General features: G+C 47.7%; 6 protein-coding genes across 6 annotated transcripts; 1 reads left to right on the forward strand and 5 right to left on the reverse strand.

Annotated features, from left to right (window-relative positions):
* Window positions 1–908: 908 nt before the first annotated feature.
* TrAtP1_009222 (uncharacterized protein) lies at window positions 909–2,785 on the forward strand (the record flags this gene model as incomplete). Its single annotated transcript, XM_014093538.2, has 5 exons — window positions 909–1,341; window positions 1,413–1,566; window positions 1,617–2,091; window positions 2,141–2,458; window positions 2,510–2,785. Exons 1-5 carry the CDS (start codon window positions 939–941, stop codon window positions 2,783–2,785), a joined length of 1,626 nt encoding a protein of 541 aa, XP_013949013.1. The 5' UTR covers window positions 909–938.
* Window positions 2,786–2,835: 50 nt separating this feature from the next.
* On the reverse strand, window positions 2,836–7,914 carry TrAtP1_009223 (uncharacterized protein). The gene is made up of 5 exons (XM_014093539.2): window positions 7,424–7,914; window positions 7,150–7,348; window positions 5,954–7,081; window positions 4,887–5,890; window positions 2,836–4,830 (listed from the first exon to the last, which is right to left on the reverse strand). Exons 1-5 carry the CDS (start codon window positions 7,766–7,768, stop codon window positions 3,277–3,279), a joined length of 4,230 nt encoding a protein of 1,409 aa, XP_013949014.2. The 5' UTR covers window positions 7,769–7,914; the 3' UTR covers window positions 2,836–3,276.
* A 1,445-nt stretch (window positions 7,915–9,359) lies between these two features.
* On the reverse strand, window positions 9,360–10,427 carry TrAtP1_009224 (uncharacterized protein; the record flags this gene model as incomplete). Its single annotated transcript, XM_014093540.1, has 1 exon — window positions 9,360–10,427. The coding sequence occupies one exon, from the start codon at window positions 10,425–10,427 to the stop codon at window positions 9,360–9,362; it is 1,068 nt and encodes a 355-aa protein (XP_013949015.1).
* A 912-nt stretch (window positions 10,428–11,339) lies between these two features.
* TrAtP1_009225 (uncharacterized protein) lies at window positions 11,340–12,728 on the reverse strand (the record flags this gene model as incomplete). Its single annotated transcript, XM_014093541.2, has 4 exons — window positions 11,340–11,933; window positions 11,988–12,167; window positions 12,235–12,380; window positions 12,440–12,728. 4 exons carry the CDS (start codon window positions 12,726–12,728, stop codon window positions 11,340–11,342), a joined length of 1,209 nt encoding a protein of 402 aa, XP_013949016.2.
* Window positions 12,729–13,919: 1,191 nt separating this feature from the next.
* Window positions 13,920–14,252, reverse strand: TrAtP1_009226 (uncharacterized protein; the record flags this gene model as incomplete). The annotated part of the gene is made up of 1 exon (XM_066114209.1): window positions 13,920–14,252. One exon carries the CDS (start codon window positions 14,250–14,252, stop codon window positions 13,920–13,922), a length of 333 nt encoding a protein of 110 aa, XP_065970303.1.
* A 94-nt stretch (window positions 14,253–14,346) lies between these two features.
* On the reverse strand, window positions 14,347–16,431 carry TrAtP1_009227 (uncharacterized protein). The gene is made up of 5 exons (XM_066114210.1): window positions 16,148–16,431; window positions 15,992–16,071; window positions 15,799–15,926; window positions 15,012–15,745; window positions 14,347–14,949 (listed from the first exon to the last, which is right to left on the reverse strand). Exons 1-5 carry the CDS (start codon window positions 16,345–16,347, stop codon window positions 14,793–14,795), a joined length of 1,299 nt encoding a protein of 432 aa, XP_065970304.1. The 5' UTR covers window positions 16,348–16,431; the 3' UTR covers window positions 14,347–14,792.
* Window positions 16,432–17,047: the final 616 nt, after the last annotated feature.

Genomic DNA, 17,047 nt, shown 5'->3' on the forward strand with positions numbered 1-17,047 from the left:
TAGCTATAAATGCAAAATGCCGCTATTATATGGATAGAGGTTATTTCTCAATAGCCGAGACGCATTCTAGCTGCTTCATGACCCATCTTCATACAGGAGATTTAACCGTGTAAGGTAGCCAGATGGGTCACGGTGAGAGAAAGCTTGGAAGCCTATTTCTTCCCTTTGGCCGCTATAATCAATACCCGAGGACTTTATTCCCGAATTATAATCGCGTTCCTTTCCCCTCACATCTCAAAATCTGGGGATTGCAGAAATGATTGGTGCGGGTGAATGTGCTATCGCAAGAGTGGATTTTGCGGGGATCGCTGAAATATTCAATACCCGAGATGGAGAAATGATCAGCGCTCAGAAACACATTGACTGCGATAAACTCTCCGCATCAATGCTCCCATTTACCCCCACGCATGCCCATACAATTCATTTTGCAGTCTGGGGTTCATCTCCACAGGCAAAGACCGGCGATTCATCAGCGCCAAGCTCCCTCAACCTTGACTCAGTCTCAGCAGGGTTATTGGAGCGCATGACCTCTAGATGAGAGGGATCGGCAGGTAATGAAGGAGATAATTGCCATTCTAACGATGAAAGCGGTCAAGTATAGTTTTCCGGCACGTTTTGACTGCCAGCTTTCTCTACCACCTACGTAAGATCTCACGATTGTTGTTTACATCAGATGGTCGATCATCTCAGACCAAGACCGGGTGTCACCGAGAAGGCGTTTAAGCGCTGCCATTGACGAATGAGAATCGCTGCATTCAGATTCGAAACCCATATCTGGGCAGTTTTACTCAACATGGTATTCCGTGCTGCCTAATGCTACATAGAATGCCGATGATCGGATCGTTCAGCAGACATATAAAGTTGCATGCCCGGATTTTAGCTACGGCGGATGAGCTACATTGACGATCCACCCGTTGTTTTCAGATGCATTGGACACCATGGCTGCGTTTACTGACAAGCTGGCCAAGCACAATGCAGCCAACAAGCTGTATAAGAGCTCTTTGCTGAACACTGTCTGTCTTGTTGCTGGACTGTCAATTTTCTTCTTCGGCTATGACCAGGGATTGATGGGCGGCGTCAACACGGCTCGTGACTATGCGGAACGCATGGGCTTTGGCCACTGGGATGAAGACAAAAAAATTGTCGTCGTTGATAAGCCGTTGTTGCAAGGAGGCATAGTTGCTGTATACTATCTTCCTGGCACGCTCTTCGGATGTCTCATTGGAGGCTGGCTTGGCGATCGCTATGGCCGCATCAAGACTATTGCCATAGCTTGTGTTTGGTGTATTTTCGGGGCTACTCTACAGTCAGCAGCCATGAATGCAAACTGGATGTTTTGTGGTGAGTTAGAATTACGATTCTCAATACTACATCAAACGCTGAGAAATAGGGACTGATTTGATATGGTACAGCGCGTGTATTAAACGGCATTGGTACCGGAATTTTGAATGCCATCACACCGGTTTGGGCGACCGAGACGGCTGCTCATACCTCCCGGGGGCAGTTTGTGTCGATTGAGTTCACCTTGAACATATTGGGCGTTGTGGTAGCATACTGGCTGGAATTGTAAGTGAATGAGCTAACAACTACTTGGAACGTTCCTAATGCTTCGATAGTGGTACTTCCAAATATCACGACAATACATCTTCTTTTATCTGGAGATTTCCCGTCGCATTTCAGATTCTGCCGCTCTTGGTTCTTTTCGTTGTCATTTGGTTCATGCCAGAATCGCCTCGATGGCTTGTCAAAGTCGGCCGCGAAAAGGAAGCTCGATTTATACTTGGTCGCCTTCGAGGAGATGAAGGCGAAGACGCCATTCACGCAGAAGCCGAGTATCAAGACATTGTAAACATACGGAACCTGGAAAAAGATACATCAACTCAACAAAGCTACCTCAACATGCTTTTCGGCATCGGCTCTGGGAAACTGCACACCGGTCGACGGGTTCAGCTGGTCATTTGGCTCCAGATTTTGCAAGAATGGATTGGCATTGCGGGAATAACAATTTATGGGCCTGAGATTTTCAGCATTGCTGGGATAAGCTCAGAAGACAGACTCTGGGTTAGCGGCATCAACAACATCACATATATGGTAAGACGGATGCTCATGCTTTGCGGTACGTTTTCTAACAACGCGTCAGTTTGCCACGTTGATTTGCGTCTTTACTCTTGATCGCATTGGTCGCCGTTGGACTCTATACTGGGGAGCGATTGGACAAGGAATTTGCATGTTCGTTGCAGGCGGCCTTGCTCGGGCCACGATCAATGCCGAAGGACACAGCAATCAGAAACAAATCGGCGGCGCAGCGACATTTTTTGTTTTCCTCTACACGGCGATATTCGGTGCTACCTGGCTCACTGTCCCCTGGTTGTATCCCGCAGAAATCTTTCCACTGCAGGTTCGAGCCAAGGGAAATGCCTGGGGTGTTGTTGGCTGGTCTATTGGCAATGGCTGGACTGTAAGTTCTCTGTTTTAATCATCACGACCATTTCTAACAGTATTCTCTTAGGTACTGCTGCTTCCCACTATCTTTAACCGTCTGAATGAGAAGACTCTCTATATATTTGGGGCTGTCAACGTGCTGTCGATTTTCGTTGTTTGGGCGCTGTATCCCGAGTCGAACCAGCGCACATTGGAAGAAATGGATCTTGTCTTCGCCAGCGACAGTATATGGGCCTGGGAAGCTGAGCGCAACTTTGCAAAGCTTAAAGAAGAGAATCCTCAGTTGGTTCAAGGTTCAACCGGGGTCACAGATATAGAACACGCTACCGCAGCAAAGGAATAATATCTACATGTGGCTCGCATAGACATATAGTCTAATTAGAACATAGTGACTCCAAATCAATTCGAACAAAACTCAACTAGTTATTCAATCTTGTCATTTCATTTACTCGTTATACTTATGTATCATAACTCATCAGTCATCAAGCGCCTGCCCAGAATCGATCCCAAGCATCTTTAACAACATCCTTCTGCAGACGATTCAGAAAGTCATCAAACTTAACTGGCTCCTCTCCATCCAACCTCAGCATGCCATCTTTGATGCCCCGCCAGCCCTCTACTGGAAGCCTGATGTAATTATGCCCCTTGTCGCAAAAGCGCATAACATTAGGCGATCCCACCTTCTCAGGGTGATGTCTAGCATTGTAGCAAATCTCGCAAATCAGAGTCGTGGAGCATTCAGTGCAGTAATGCACTACCGAATCTCCCCACCACGCGTATCCAGCCAAGGGACTGCATATGCCTCCATCGCAGGTGTATACGGCAATGCTAGGATTAGCAAGATCCCCCCTCATCTTTCGGAGCCGACGACTTTCCGCTTCTGAGGTTCCCCAAGGTTTCGAAATGAGAGATTCCTTCGAAGGCCGCCATTCCTCCTTTAGGTTTTACATCTGAATCGCTATTTGAATCATCGTCGGATCCAAATTCCGAGTCTGCGTCAGACTCAGACCCCGCATCAGAACCAGAGTCTGATCCATCTTCCTCGTCTTCAACGTAAGTAATCTTGGAAAACATGGCAGACACGACAATCCGCGCATAGCGTTGAATGTCTTGTCCCTCTGGAATAGCTTTACTCAAAACCATCAGCGCGTGGCCCAGCTTTTCCAAGTTCTGACCATCGTTCCAGGATACTTTATCAGTTAGACCAGCGAAGCAGTCATCAAGAATGCTCTGTAGTCGCTCCTGAAACTCGCCTCCATGGCCCATCTTCAAGCACATTGACGCAATAACAATTCGGCGGTAAACAAGGTCCAAGGCTGTGTAAATTGGCACCGACAAAGAAAGTGGTCGATCCATCAGCCCTTTAAGTGCTGCGAGCGCCTCTGCTTTGACGCCTGGATCGCGCGAGCCCCGGAATGTTTCGTACAAGACATCAGACATGAGGTCTACTGCACGCTGGAGAGTAGATTGTGGCTCCTCGTCTGTTATAGAATACGGATATCCGTTGGATGTGCTCGCAAACACTTCGTCCAAGCATTTGCGAGAATTCTCAAGATCTCCAGCCGCTCTAAAGTAGGTCACTGCCAGCTCGAGACGCATAGGGGCACCGGCATTCAGTCGATCCAGGAACTGGGCAGCGTCCTTGTAGGCTTCAATAAGAAATTCAGTTTCACCCTCTTGGAGGGCGAGAGCGCGAAGGACATCATGGCGCTCCTGGCCTTCGTTGCAATAGTTCCAGGCCATCCAAGTCAGCCTATTACTGGAACTCCAGCTCTTCAATGTTTGGAAGTATCCAGCGTAGTCGGATGCTTTCTCAAATAGATTAAGTTCGCTAACAAGAGAATCGCCTGAACTCAGTCCCGTGGGATCGATCAATTTTGCCAGAGTGTAAGACTCAGCCGCGTCTTCGCGCATCCCTCGCTTTGTTTCGATCTTTGCCTTTGCAAGCAGGGCCAGTCGTTTGAGTGAAGTAGGAACATTGGCAGTCCCAATGCCCTCGACGCACTCCAGGATAGTCTTGAAAGCATCATCTTTCTCGTGAAGTTTCAGCAGGACATTACAGCGTAGGATTGCGACCTTGAACTTTTCCGTGTGGTCGTCTCCAGCAGTAAGAGAAGTAGTTGCTTTCTCGCACATTTCTTCTGCAGGTTTGTACAGCTTATAATAGAAGAAGAGCTCTCCTACAGCTCGATATGCAGTGCAATCCATTTCAAGGTCGCTGAAGAGGTTAGGCAAACCGAGTGAGCTCTTCTCTTCGCCGAGCTCTTCCTTGGTCTGAGATGCAACGGTTTCGTTATCGCTGGAGGCCGGAGTCTCAGCTTTGGCCACCTGGGCATCTTTCGGGAAATTTGCTTTAGCTTTATCGGCAAGGAGATTATCGAGTCCAGCCTATATTACGCATGTTCAGAAAGATTAACAGTCAAACAAGAGGGATAAAAACTTACAACGCCTAAAAGGCCATAGAGAAGCTTATACGCCGTCAATGCCGCTCCAACATCAGCTGCGGTATAAATGAGGCGAGCGTACCCCTTGGCCATTCCCAGCCGGCAGTTTCGAGAATCAGTCGCAACATCAGCCCACCACGCAGCTGCAGAGGGTGTCAAGATGGATGAGACTTCTTGGACCTTGAGATTCTCGGCCCACAGAGCTGCCGTATCGTTCACCACACCCTTCAAGGTCCTATTGTATACTATCCCAGTGCGACTCAGGGTTTCTGCATAGTCGGTGTGCGAAAGCGCCATTGCAAACCCTTCCATAACTTCAGCCTTCTGTTGAGGTGTGTGCTGGTCCAACTTGATATCCATAAAATGAGACAGTAGCGAAGAGGCAGAATATAGTCGCAGCGATTCCTTAATCGTATGCCCTGGACCCAATGGCTCTGCCTTTACGAGATCAACAGAGTCCAACAATATCTGACGATTAGCTTCTGATTCTGTGAAACGCCAGTCGGAGTTTAAAGAGGAGGCATCTCTAAAGAATGCCCGCATTGATCTTTCTTTAAACTTGACAGGCAAAGAGCCATCATTGTAGACATCGTCTGGATTGTTCGATGCCGAATCCGCCTTTTCGACATCTTCAAGAGAGGTAATGTAGGCGTTTCTGCGACCGCTTCGTGACTCTGCATCCAAAGCTGGATCTCCCACTTGGAGAAACTTGGACGCAACTTCTGGAATTTCCTCGAGGGTGAAGTTGTCGTCTTTAGACAGATACACCAGCAGTGATGTTACTTCGTCGAGAGTAAGGACTCTACGGGAAAATGCAAGCCAGTGAAGCAACTTCAGAGCAATCTGCTGACGCGCAGCGGGCATTCGGCGCTGACATTCGTTCAACATGAGCTCGTAAACGCCCTGTAGTGTTTCCGGCAGCGGACGTGCAAGCACTTGTAGAGCCGCACCTTCGCGACCAAGTGCGTCGAGTCTTGCCAAAGTGTGCTCGGCATATAGCAGGTCTAATGTTAAATGCTTGTTAGAATCTCTCCTCTATTTATGTTAGCTCAAGATTGTAGACTTACTTGGTGAGACTTCTTCCACTTTTTCCGCAATCCTCTGCTGGACGTAGCGTGTAAATCGTTTAAGACAGCCCAGATCATTGATCCGATGCCATATAAGTGATTTAAAATCTGCCAACTGCTTCTCTTTCGTGATCTCTATCGTGCTTACTTCGGCTTGCTCCGAGACCTGCTGTAAAAGTGCAGGGCGAGATGTAACCACGATTGATATGTGAAAGCCTTCCTCTTTGATCAGTTTGACAAACTCGGGAAACTGTGGAAAGTTGACAAGCTCGTCGAGGCCGTCAAAGAGGATGAATAGACGATTAGGAGAACCCTTGCCAAACGAAGGCCCCAATATTCTGAGCAACAGGTCTTTCCATTCCCAGACGCTGTAGACGTTCTCGTCGCGAACCAGCTCGGCGTTGATCCTCTCGCAGAGCGGCGCACTCTGCTCCACTACCTGGATGATGACAGTGACGATTCCCTTCAAAAACCAACATAGATCTCTGACCTGCTCTCGGAAATAGAAATGAGCCACGCAGGTACGTTGGCTAGAGTCTTCCTTTGCAAGACTGTAGAGCTTGTCGTATACTGTGGCGGCCAGGTGACTTTTGCCGGTACCTGGTGGCCCTGCCAAAGCAAGGATTGGCTTCGATACTGTAGTGTCTTTTTCGTCTGGTTTTATCCACGCCTCCCACTCGGGTTGAGAGAAGACCCAAGTGCAGGTATCCGGAACAAGAGTTTCTTTGAGGATTTTATACTCATGGCCGTCTCCCTCCACGTCGGGCATCACGTTTCGCACTCGACTGGCCGATGCTGGTTTTGACGCCTCCTGAGACGATGGCTTGCCCTTGTGGTCGTGCTTAGCATTCTGTTCAGTGAATGCCTTGAGGAGTTTCGCAACATCGGTCCGGATATTCTCAGTGTCTTGGCTGATTGAGAACATGATTTCTTTCTGTTCTTCGAGCATGCGTGTATGCTCTACTTGGTTGACTTGTAGCTCGCCATTCATTTTCTTGAGCTCTTCGCTGTTACCAAGAATGGCAAATTCGGTGGCATTTTGCAGCCGGGTGAGGTCTTTATCCATCTTCTTTCGCGCACCACCCAAGTCGCCATCCTCGCCTCCAATCAAATTGGTTATCCATTTCTCTGGCAAGATAGATTATGTGAGCAAGGCTGCATGGTAATTAAGACTTGGTCGCTGATGGGTGGCTTACTAAAACGGCCAAGTTCTATGTACTTGTGCGCATAACCAGTCAAGGTTAGAAAGGCTGTAAAGACGTCCATGAGACAATTCTGGTATGCTCGATTCGGTGGGAGCCGAGTCTCCAAGATGGTCACACGCTCTAAAAAGCTGTTCATGTCTTCAAAAAACACGACAACGACATCATAGTCGGCTGAAACTTGTTTACAAGCCTAAAAGGCACGCATGTTGTCAGCTCAAGGTCTGCCTACTGTGCCTTATGGCTGCAAAGATGGGATTAATCTCACTGAAAGAAGATATGTAATCGCGGTGCCAATGGCAGCAGCTGGAGGAAAGGCAGGAGTAGCAGCGCTTATCAGTTGCTGAGCGCCTTTCTCGATGTAGTCGATATTGGCGGAAAAGAGGGTACGAAGCTTGTCCACCTTTTTGCTATTGTGTCGAAACTTGTGAAAAGCATTCATTTCGCCTGTGCCAAAGTCTATCATGGCCTGGACATTATTGAACTTGGGCTGAAGGTCAAATCCAACGATACCCTTGTACTGCTTGAGGGCGTCCTTCCACAGGTCGGCAACATCGCGATTATCCTTTTCAATATCTTCGGCAGCTAGTTTCTTTTCTTCATTGGTCGCCATGATGCCAAAGAGAGGGAAAGAGAAACTGGATTAAAAGAGGGTACAAAGGTAGATATGATAGGCAGCGCTAGACGCTGTGTTTGCTATAAGTGAATGAAACAACTACGAAAAACAATTTTGGCCCGGTTAGATGGGCTCATTTCATCTTTAAATCGTTTAGACAGTGAATACTAGTGAGTAGGAGCTCAGCCCTATAAGAAACTCCACAACCCGAAATAAACAATGGTTCACTGGGCTTGGCATGCATGCCTCTTAGCAGTCATATCATTCTACTCCTCATGGCCGCATGATCCTTGTTGTTCGCCCCCAACTGATCACGCAGCTTAGCTGCCATCCGTCTGCCTAGCGTGTAAGCAACAACTAGAACATCATATCCGAGGCAATAGGATGCCCATGGCCTGTCCATCACTTAATCAATTTACACAGTAACTAACCTTTGAGATTAATAAGATATTTTGAACAACTTCAAAACTTCCATAGACTTCAGCAGGCGAGGCGACCACTACTTGTATAAACAACTGAACTTGGGTTGGCAGAAAGCAAACACAGACAAACATTGGTGGACTTTTCCAAAACTAGGGTTCCTAATAGCGTGCTCGGCAAACGATATCAAAATAAACTAGAACAGGAACCCCGCAGCTAGGTGATCGTAAGACGAGCGATTATTAAACCAGACGCACGACAGAGGCGCCGTTGGTCTTGAAGCATCCATGCCGTCCCGCCATTGGAGACGAAATAGCTTTCAGCGGAGATGGCGCTGAGGCGGAGTCACACAGTGGAGTGTCTAAAATGAGAGCTGATCTGAACCCAGCTATAGGATTGCCCTAAAAGAATACGGCGATGTGATGGATCATACTTGTAGTTGGCGCTTGTCAAGTCGGGATGCAAACCAAGTTTAGCACTGGCAATATGAGGCTCTGCTGAGTTGCATGTTGACAACGAAATTCTATTGCTACAAATGAATCACGCGACTTCGACTTGGTGCTTGCGTTGTGCTATCATGAAAGGGTTCAAAGTGCTTGAAAGCCGCTCTTATTTTGCCATCTCTTCGATATCTTTTATCGCAGAAAATATGGCGTCAATCTGTGCGGGAAAAAAAAAAACTTGTATTCAAACGCGCACGCCGAGTACTTGTGAGTTACAGAAAGGCTGCACAATGAGCAGAGTTCCCCCTTTGAACAGCGCACCCAAAGAGCCGCAATTCGAGTAATCATTAATTCGAAACAAAGGATTACTATGTAGTATCGCGTTCCCAATTATTAATCTAGAGTTCACGACATGTGATTGCGCTTTACAGAGTACTATCTACTATTCTATTTCTAGACATAATTTCCAAATGCAGGACGTGAAGTGAGGTTCATCCTTCTACTACCCAACGAAGTAAGCAGAATGCACGTAAGACTGGGCAGCAAGGAAACAAGAAAAAGAAGAGAAGAGAGAAATATTATTAAGTTGAAACAGCCATGATGAGAGGTAATATATCATGGTGTCACTAACCTAGTGTACATGTGGTCTTGTGTCACAATCAAGAACCCCTTCTACCCACTCCAGAAAAGGTACAGTTTCTCGCAAAACAACGACTAGTTCTATATCAAACCCGAAATCCAGTAGTATCGATTGCCTGTACCTTGCCCCCCTCGGTCGTGCCGTTAATCGTGCCACCAGCAGTCGTCACATAAAGAACATGTGAATCTCTTCTTGTTCTCCCAAACTTACAGGCCGTCGCCGTCGCCACTTCAAATGAGTTAGACGCGCCAGCAACCACGGCGTATTTGCCATCGGGTGTAGCAGCAAATATTTTATTCTCAACATTCCCCGCTATCCATTTAATATTCCTTCCACCTGGGCCAAACGTAAAGTCATCCATTCCCTCCGATGGCAGAGTAAGAGCCTTCTCAGCAGACGCATCGTGAGCGGCGACTCCATCCTCGTCAACCTTGATTCGATACATGGAAGTTTCGGGATCACCAGTTACGGCGTTGATTGTTGCGGTGGAATTTGTGAACCACAGGTAACCGTCGTGGACATGAACCCCGTTGATGCCGATAATTCCAGAAACACCAGAAGTATCACTTTCCGGTGAAAACTGAGCTGCCTTGTCCACTGTGCCTTTCTTAACATCAACGCGCCAAACCACGTTCAATAATGAATCTGCCAAAAGCACCAGGTGATTGTTTTGAGGCACTGTGGTCGCGCCGTTGGGAAGAGCCGCATCCGGCAGGGAAGCAATTAATTCAGCAGAAGGAGGCTGGCCATGAGTGAAGTCGGCTTTCCAAAGACCAAAGGTCCCTTTAATAACTCCTGTTGTCAAGCTAAAGTTTCCACCGATAATAGCAAAAACGTCTTTGGATGTTTCTGTTATCCCAGCGAAGCTTGTGATTGTGTCAACAGTAAACAGGCGAGTAATTGTTGGTGTCTGACAGTCTAGAGCTGAGGCCTCATATAGACTGGCATTTGGTAGAATCGTTGTGAAGAGAAGGTTGCCATTTGAACGGACTGCAATATTTTCGACCCAGGTGCCGGGAGGAAATTGAGCGATTACTCGATTCGGAAGAATGTTGGAACCAAGGTGACGCGATTGATGAATTGGAGCTGACGGCACGCTAAGTGAAGCAGCCAAAGTTAGGAGCTCGCATGCTATTATAATGAATGGCAACATTGTTACAGTGGCAATCTGTATAGCCGTCTAGTGCTCTGTATGCAACAAAATGACATTGGTCGCAATACTCTATATATACGCCGAAACACTACGCTTGCACGGTCTAAAAGCAGCTCAATGACGTGTTCACCAAGAAAACGAATCCTCTTCCCCTATTTTACTCATACACATGCAGCTAGCTGTATGCTTTGCTCGTAGGATGAATCCCATGGCGCTCCAAAGCCATCTGATTGTGTAGTTCAAGCGGACGGGGATTCGTCAGATCCTTCGGTATGACTCAAAAACGTTAGTTTTGTCGCTCATTCGGGCACAACTTGTACCCGAGCGAGCGACAACCACCTAGGTATAAGCGAAATAGCCAATAAAGGTCAGCAAAAATCCTTTTCGCAAGGGGTAATGGCAACACACCGCTTGAGGGCTGAAAAATAGAGGTAGTGTGATCTAAACGTATAGGAATGATTACTAGGGCGTGCTACCTACTTACCTAGAAATGAGCTTTTCTATTGGTGGTAAGAACCAGGCGCGGGCAGGGCTCGCCTGCATCTTTGGCTGCCGTTTCAGCGCCCAGGGCTATAAAAGATTCGGTGTTCTAAAATTAGCTGCAAGCATTTGAGCGCGCGGAAATACTGTCATTTCAAGTATACCGGCTATCTGCCAACCACATGTAAAGTTTAAGCTCGCTACAATGATCAACATCTCTGTATGATCCACTGGGGCAAAGTCTGGGCTGATAGCAACTTATCATACTGCAAATTCATGTATACCAAAGCAGAGAAGAATACTAATGAAGAAACAGGGAGAATTCGCAGCTCATCTATACGGATATACACATATTCCCACTATTACCGCTCTACTACCTGGTAGCGGTATTATAAGTGCCTGCAAAGGCAGACACAAGTCTTAAATCCATACCTATGGAATCATCTTTGCAGCCCTCATCAGATCAAAAGCCTCTTGGTAGTTCTGCAACACATTGGAGCGTCTCTCGAATCCTGCAGTCGTGATCTTGGTCAAATCATACTGACGGTCGAATACAGGCAATGAAGTAAGCACGTCCATAAACTCCCAGCTGGTCCTCCCAATGATACCTGATTTCAAGCCATGCTTGGCCTCGAAGGCTGCCCATTCTTCACGATGCTGTTCCATGTATTTCAACACGCTCAAACTGGGAGTCTCCTCGGGAGCAACGCCTTCAAGGCCAAACATGGCGCAGATTGATACCCACTTCTCGGCCCAGTTGTTTCCAGCAGTGACTGGAGAGTCGCCGACATTGAAAACCTCACCATTTGCTATTCCGTCCAAGTTTGAAACAAAGATGTGAGCTCTAGCCAACGTCGTCTGACCAATCTCAGTATAATGGCTATTATATACGGTGAGAGGGCCGGGATAGGCAATTGTCTTTTTCGGCTCGGGGGACTGTCTCTCGCGGTCTGCATAAAAGCTGAGGAAGATGCCCAAAGCTTGAACATAGTTCATTGCGTTACCACCACCCGGCACAAAGCCGATCTAATAAGTGTCAGACAAACACAATACCTGTGAACAAGGTCGGGGTCATCTTACAACCAAATCTGGGCGAATCTCAGCAAAGCGCCAATTCTTCCCAGCAGACAACTTCTGAAGTGAATCATGCTGCGCGTAATAGAATACTTGGTCTTGATAGGGCTGGGGAATTCTCGGATCGGTTTCTTTAGCTGGAACCTTGGGAAATCCCAGCTGATGGACGTGTACATAGCCATATGACTGGAAAAAGAAGAGTTAGTATTAACGGATGGAGGCCAAATATCAGTATGAGCCATAAGAAACAAACCTTTCCACCTGTTTGCAACGACCAGAATCTCAGGTTCGGGCTCACTCGCTCGACTGCCTGAACTGCCGTCTCAAGAATTCGCACGTTGACCTCTTTGAGTATATCAAAACCTTCAAAGTCTGAGGCTCCCGGGGGTTGCACATATGCTGTAAACATTAAAAACTTTAGACTTCTAGCCTCTATGAAGAGAGAGAGGAGAACGTACCAGCAAAGTACACATCAGTTACGTCTTTGATGCCATCGATACCGGCTAGCTTAGCCGCCACGTCGTCTACAGCCGCCGTGAGGTCAACTCCAGGAACAATCACAAGACGATGATCCTCGGGTAAAAACGACTTTGAACGATCCAGTGGCCGATTCGTAAGACCAATAATCTTATGGAACGTTGAGGGTGTTGGATATTTAAGAGCCTCGCGCAATATGGCCCATCCAGTGATTCCAGAGGCTCCAAACACCAAGGCGGTGCGGTTAGCAGCAGTAGAGGTAGAAGACATTTTTTAAGGAGATTGTCCCAATATTCGTATTATGGTATGTTTGTGAAAAGTTTTCTTGATTGTTGAATTTGACTTCAAGACCATCGTCCTAGTGCAACTATATATATGTGCTATCCTTGAGTACATCAGATTTCCACATCCTCCTATTCCCATATCTACTTTCGCAGAGACGGAACGTAAAGTTATGCCGCTTGGCCATCCGTGCGGACTTTACATGATACTGAAATTGAAGTTTACAATACCTCAGAGATACTCGAGAGGCTCTATCACAGGCAAAGTCCCCTTAACTTATAGTGGAGAAGATGGCCGAGAACGAGGACAGAAACGGTCAAGCTGCAAATTGCATCGTGACTAATTAGGCCGCCGCTAGAGTTCACCTATACCGCACCAAGCCAATCAAAAGCAGCGAAGCCAGGATTAGAGTTGACCAAGTCGGCGTCAGAATTCGTCCATGCTGCTGGGACAAATGCCCCGACTAGGTAGTCCGCTGCTCCGCCAAAAAAATTCAAACGAATTGACTGCCGCTCCGCACTTTGTCTTTCAGAGTTGCGGAGGCAGCTTGGAGCTGTATTGGGCAAGATGTAGACTATTTTGATAGTCGCATGGCTTTGGACGCAATATACATGTTTTCGAGAGACTGTAGTAGACATTAACAGTGAGGTACACTTACTGTCTGCTTGTATTTCAGTTCATGGTCACGAATAGTGAGCGTGGAATTACATACTTGCTTCCTTCATACTCGGCGTTCAGGCGCAGATGACATCTCCGCCGCCTCAAGTCTATATTCCGCATCGCAAATGTTTATACTCTCCTCCAAGCCATCTGCCACCATGATAGCCGCGGAAATTTGCTGCTGCTCTCATATACATCAGGTCGCACTGTCAGATAACGGCAGTCCAACGATAGAATGAGCACCGGAACTGTACAAATTGCTCGAGCTGAGTTTAATACCTATAGTAAATCAAGGGTTTAAGCCACAATGAATACAGAATTTTACCTCATGATCCAACCCTTTCCATCTCTGGCTTCACTTCACTCGCATCCACCAGTCTGTGATTATGTAATACACTCAATCCACCCGGGATGGCTTCGGGCCGAGATGCGGGTCCACCAGCAGCCGGTGGTATAAATTTTCGTTTCGGCGACGAGCTTTTGGACTTTTTTTCTTTTCTTCTTCACGTCGACAATACTTCAGTATGTGCACCCCCAGCTTTTGGCCCTCTGCAGGCTGGCCGTCGTACTAACCACTTCAACAGGAGAATCATTTCTATAGTATTTGTCTCTTGCTTTGGTTCCCAAAAGAGCCATCGAATCCACCCTGGTTGATGATTGCATATCCTCGACATCCAAGAGTGAATTTCCCGGTCCTCTCGCACCGTCCGCAAGGATGGCGGCAGAAGCCTCGCGCATCTGCTGTATAGAGAGTTGTTTTCTCTTGATGATCTCGACCCTGTCGGCGGTCATGCCTTCGGGCGCGCTGGCAGGGTGGATGTCGATGGACGTCTGACAGGCTTTTCTTTTCATTGCAACGTCGAGGCTTGCCTTGGCTGCGAAGAAGAGTTAAAAATGAGACATTACGGCACCAGTCACTGTAGCTTTTGAAGCCTTGCGAATGTATCTAGTGTATTCACATCAGTAGAGCTGCTACTCGTCGCTATTCCTTCCTGAGCTTGACTTCCTTCCAGTAACTCTCTCGCTTCAGACCACGCAGCCTTTTCCCATAAAAGATCATTGGCAAAAATATTGCGCAGATAGCCAACGCAACAAACGCGACGCTGATGAAGCAGTTTTGCAGCCCCAAGCCGTCCAGCCAAGGCGTGATGCCATAGCCAATGGCAAAGCTCATCGTGTTGCGAATGATGATACATGATGCCAGGCCATCTCCCGATATTTCTCGATACGAATCAACCAGGTACGCGATTGATAGTGTGATTCCGGCTGTGTTGCAGGCCGCAAGAAAACACATTGCGACAATGAGTCCAAACCAGTGGACGTGATGGGCAGCCTTTTTAGAGTCAGCATTCGTACAAGGCCTCAAAGCAAGGCTTGAGGATCAGGCTGTCGTCAACTTACACCCACGCCCCAGAGGATCTGGCAGGCCGGCACCAATATCGTGGTCGCTGCGAACAGCCAAAGACGCTGCTCCGGTTCGAATATTCCACGATTGCGTCGCGCGAGCTTGATGACGAACCAGTCTGAGACGATGCCGCTGTATGCAGATCTGTGAAGCAGACATTAGTCTCCTTAAACATGTAGATAGAATCAGTCTCAAGGTAAGCTTACCCAATAATGACTCCCACTATGCAGGCAAGATAGCTCAAGCCAACAATACTGGGCTGAAAGTTGTACGGGGCACCGCCAAGTACAATGGATGACGTCGCATTCAGGATATTGAACCAAATGAGGTACGTGCCGTATGAAAAGCCAGAATAGAAGACGACTGGCCAGGCGAGCAACCGGAGAATCTGCCATGCTCGTTTGTGCATGGTGAATGGCCGCGATTTGTCGAGCAGAGAAAGCTTCTGCCAATAGGTCTTCTCGCTCCCCTGGAGGACAATATTTCCGCTGCCACCGTCATTATTGACCCAGGCAGAAGTCACCTCCTCGTCTTTGTTACTGGCCGTCAAAGCCGCTGACCGCGACGTCTTTTCACCCACACCCTCTTGGGAGTCTTCAGCATAGATGACTCCTACCGTTGGGCGATCGTAGTTTGTCTCTTCTAGAAAGAAGAAGAGGAAGACGAAGCAAGCAGCGTCGAATATAGCCATAAAGTAAAATGGCCATTTAAAGCCCATGCTATCGCTGATGAAGCCGCAGATGACAGGCGCAAAATAGTTGGACGTGGCCAAGATCCACGCATACCATCCCATGTAGGTTCCTCGCTCGTGAGCAAAGTAGATGTCTGTAATTGACGTTTCGGGTAGAGCTTCAATTGGTGCGGAAACGAAGCCGGTGACGATGTTGCGAGCGATCCATTGGCCTTGGCCTTTGGCATATGGGCTCCAGACGGACACGGCCTGCGAATGTCAGATCTAGAGGAAGGGGGTGTGCGAAAGAATCTAGCACTTACTATACAACCGAGCATAGAGAGTAGATATGTCAACCGTTTTCCGTATTGCAAAGCAAAGGGTTGCCAGAAAAGCAGACCCCAGCCACATAGCAGGAACATGTATCCCGTTCCTTCGTTGAGGTCGCTTACTGTACATGATATTTCATGTTAGACAAGCTTTTATGCTTCACTCATAGATGACGCTGGTACCGACCGCTGACTTCTAAAGCTGTTGATAAAGGCACAAGAAGCGAATACACAACTGATAATGTCATGCCATTAAACAGCGTGAAGCTGGGCGGCACGATTGCGAGGTCAGCTTCATAATTGACAATCCAGCAGGTGGGCTCGAGAAAGATCAAAGACGCACGCAATCAGGCAGATGAGATGCTGGCGCTTTCGCCATGTCGACCAATTGAGAGGATCGTTTATATCGTTCGACGGCGTTGGAATAAGGATGATGTTGTCTTTGCTCTGGGAATGTAGAGCCTCGGCGGTGTGCTCCACGTCAACGAGCAGAACCGTGCCGGGGATCTGAGACTCATCAATGTCTACTTCTGGGCTCCGCATGGTAACAGTGTTGATGTTATTCTCTGAGCGAAGCTCTGTGCAAGGTAGAAGATGGCATAAAGGAAATCAATACGACAGGCAATTGTTTCCCTTTTGTACAACCTGCATGGAAGTTGACCGATAGCGGACTGCCGCAGGAAGCCGAGCGTCTTTATATCGCCTAGTTACGCCTCCCTATCTACAAGATACGCCTTGGGAATTGGATCAGCGTTACATCGACGTCACAAGACCGAAACCGCGTGCTAACGACGCAGTGATTTTGCTAGCAGATGGCTAGGTGCATGGGATTGCGAACCGGGGTGACGATCTGTAGGAGCGAGACCTGGGGTAACTCGGGGTGTAACCAGGAACTCCGATAAGCTCCACATCGAATTGGCTGTAGGGGTACATGCAACATTTTGAGTTGTCTTGATTCTCCCTGCAGTGGCCATGGAGATATCGGCCTGTTGTTGGCTCTAAAGTACAAATTCGCTTGAGACAGCAGCGCGGGCAACTATGCGGCCGTTGCTCTGTCAAGATGAGGACCATTGCCCCATTTCTGTAGATCGCCAGAGAAGGTAGTACAATCGGCTAAATGATCTTACAGTCGTAGTAATCATAAAATAACCCATCGTCTTCTGGAATAATAAATGTAATTATTAGATAAAAATAGCTACAAGACCGTCTGATCTATAGCCCGAGAGCCACACAAATGCTACTT

Source organism: Trichoderma atroviride, chromosome 5 (genome assembly GCF_020647795.1).
Source record: "Trichoderma atroviride chromosome 5, complete sequence".
Classification (NCBI taxonomy): domain Eukaryota; kingdom Fungi; phylum Ascomycota; class Sordariomycetes; order Hypocreales; family Hypocreaceae; genus Trichoderma; species Trichoderma atroviride.

Bases quoted from the DNA above. Each gene is read 5' to 3' on its own strand.
- TrAtP1_009227 (XM_066114210.1), bottom strand. From the start codon at position 16,347: ATGCGGAGCCCAGAAGTAGACATTGATGAGTCTCAGATCCCCGGCACG. The intron at 15,746-15,798 runs GTAAGTGCTAGA...TGACATTCGCAG, and splicing joins TCTCTATGCTCGGTTGTATA to GCCGTGTCCGTCTGGAGCCC. The intron at 14,950-15,011 runs GTAAGCTTACCT...TCTGCTTCACAG, and splicing joins ATAGTGGGAGTCATTATTGG to ATCTGCATACAGCGGCATCG.
- TrAtP1_009223 (XM_014093539.2), bottom strand. From the start codon at position 7,768: ATGGCGACCAATGAAGAAAAGAAACTAGCTGCCGAAGATATTGAAAAG. The intron at 7,349-7,423 runs GTGAGATTAATC...CGTGCCTTTTAG, and splicing joins CGATTACATATCTTCTTTCA to GCTTGTAAACAAGTTTCAGC. The intron at 4,831-4,886 runs GTAAGTTTTTAT...TGCGTAATATAG, and splicing joins TCTATGGCCTTTTAGGCGTT to GCTGGACTCGATAATCTCCT.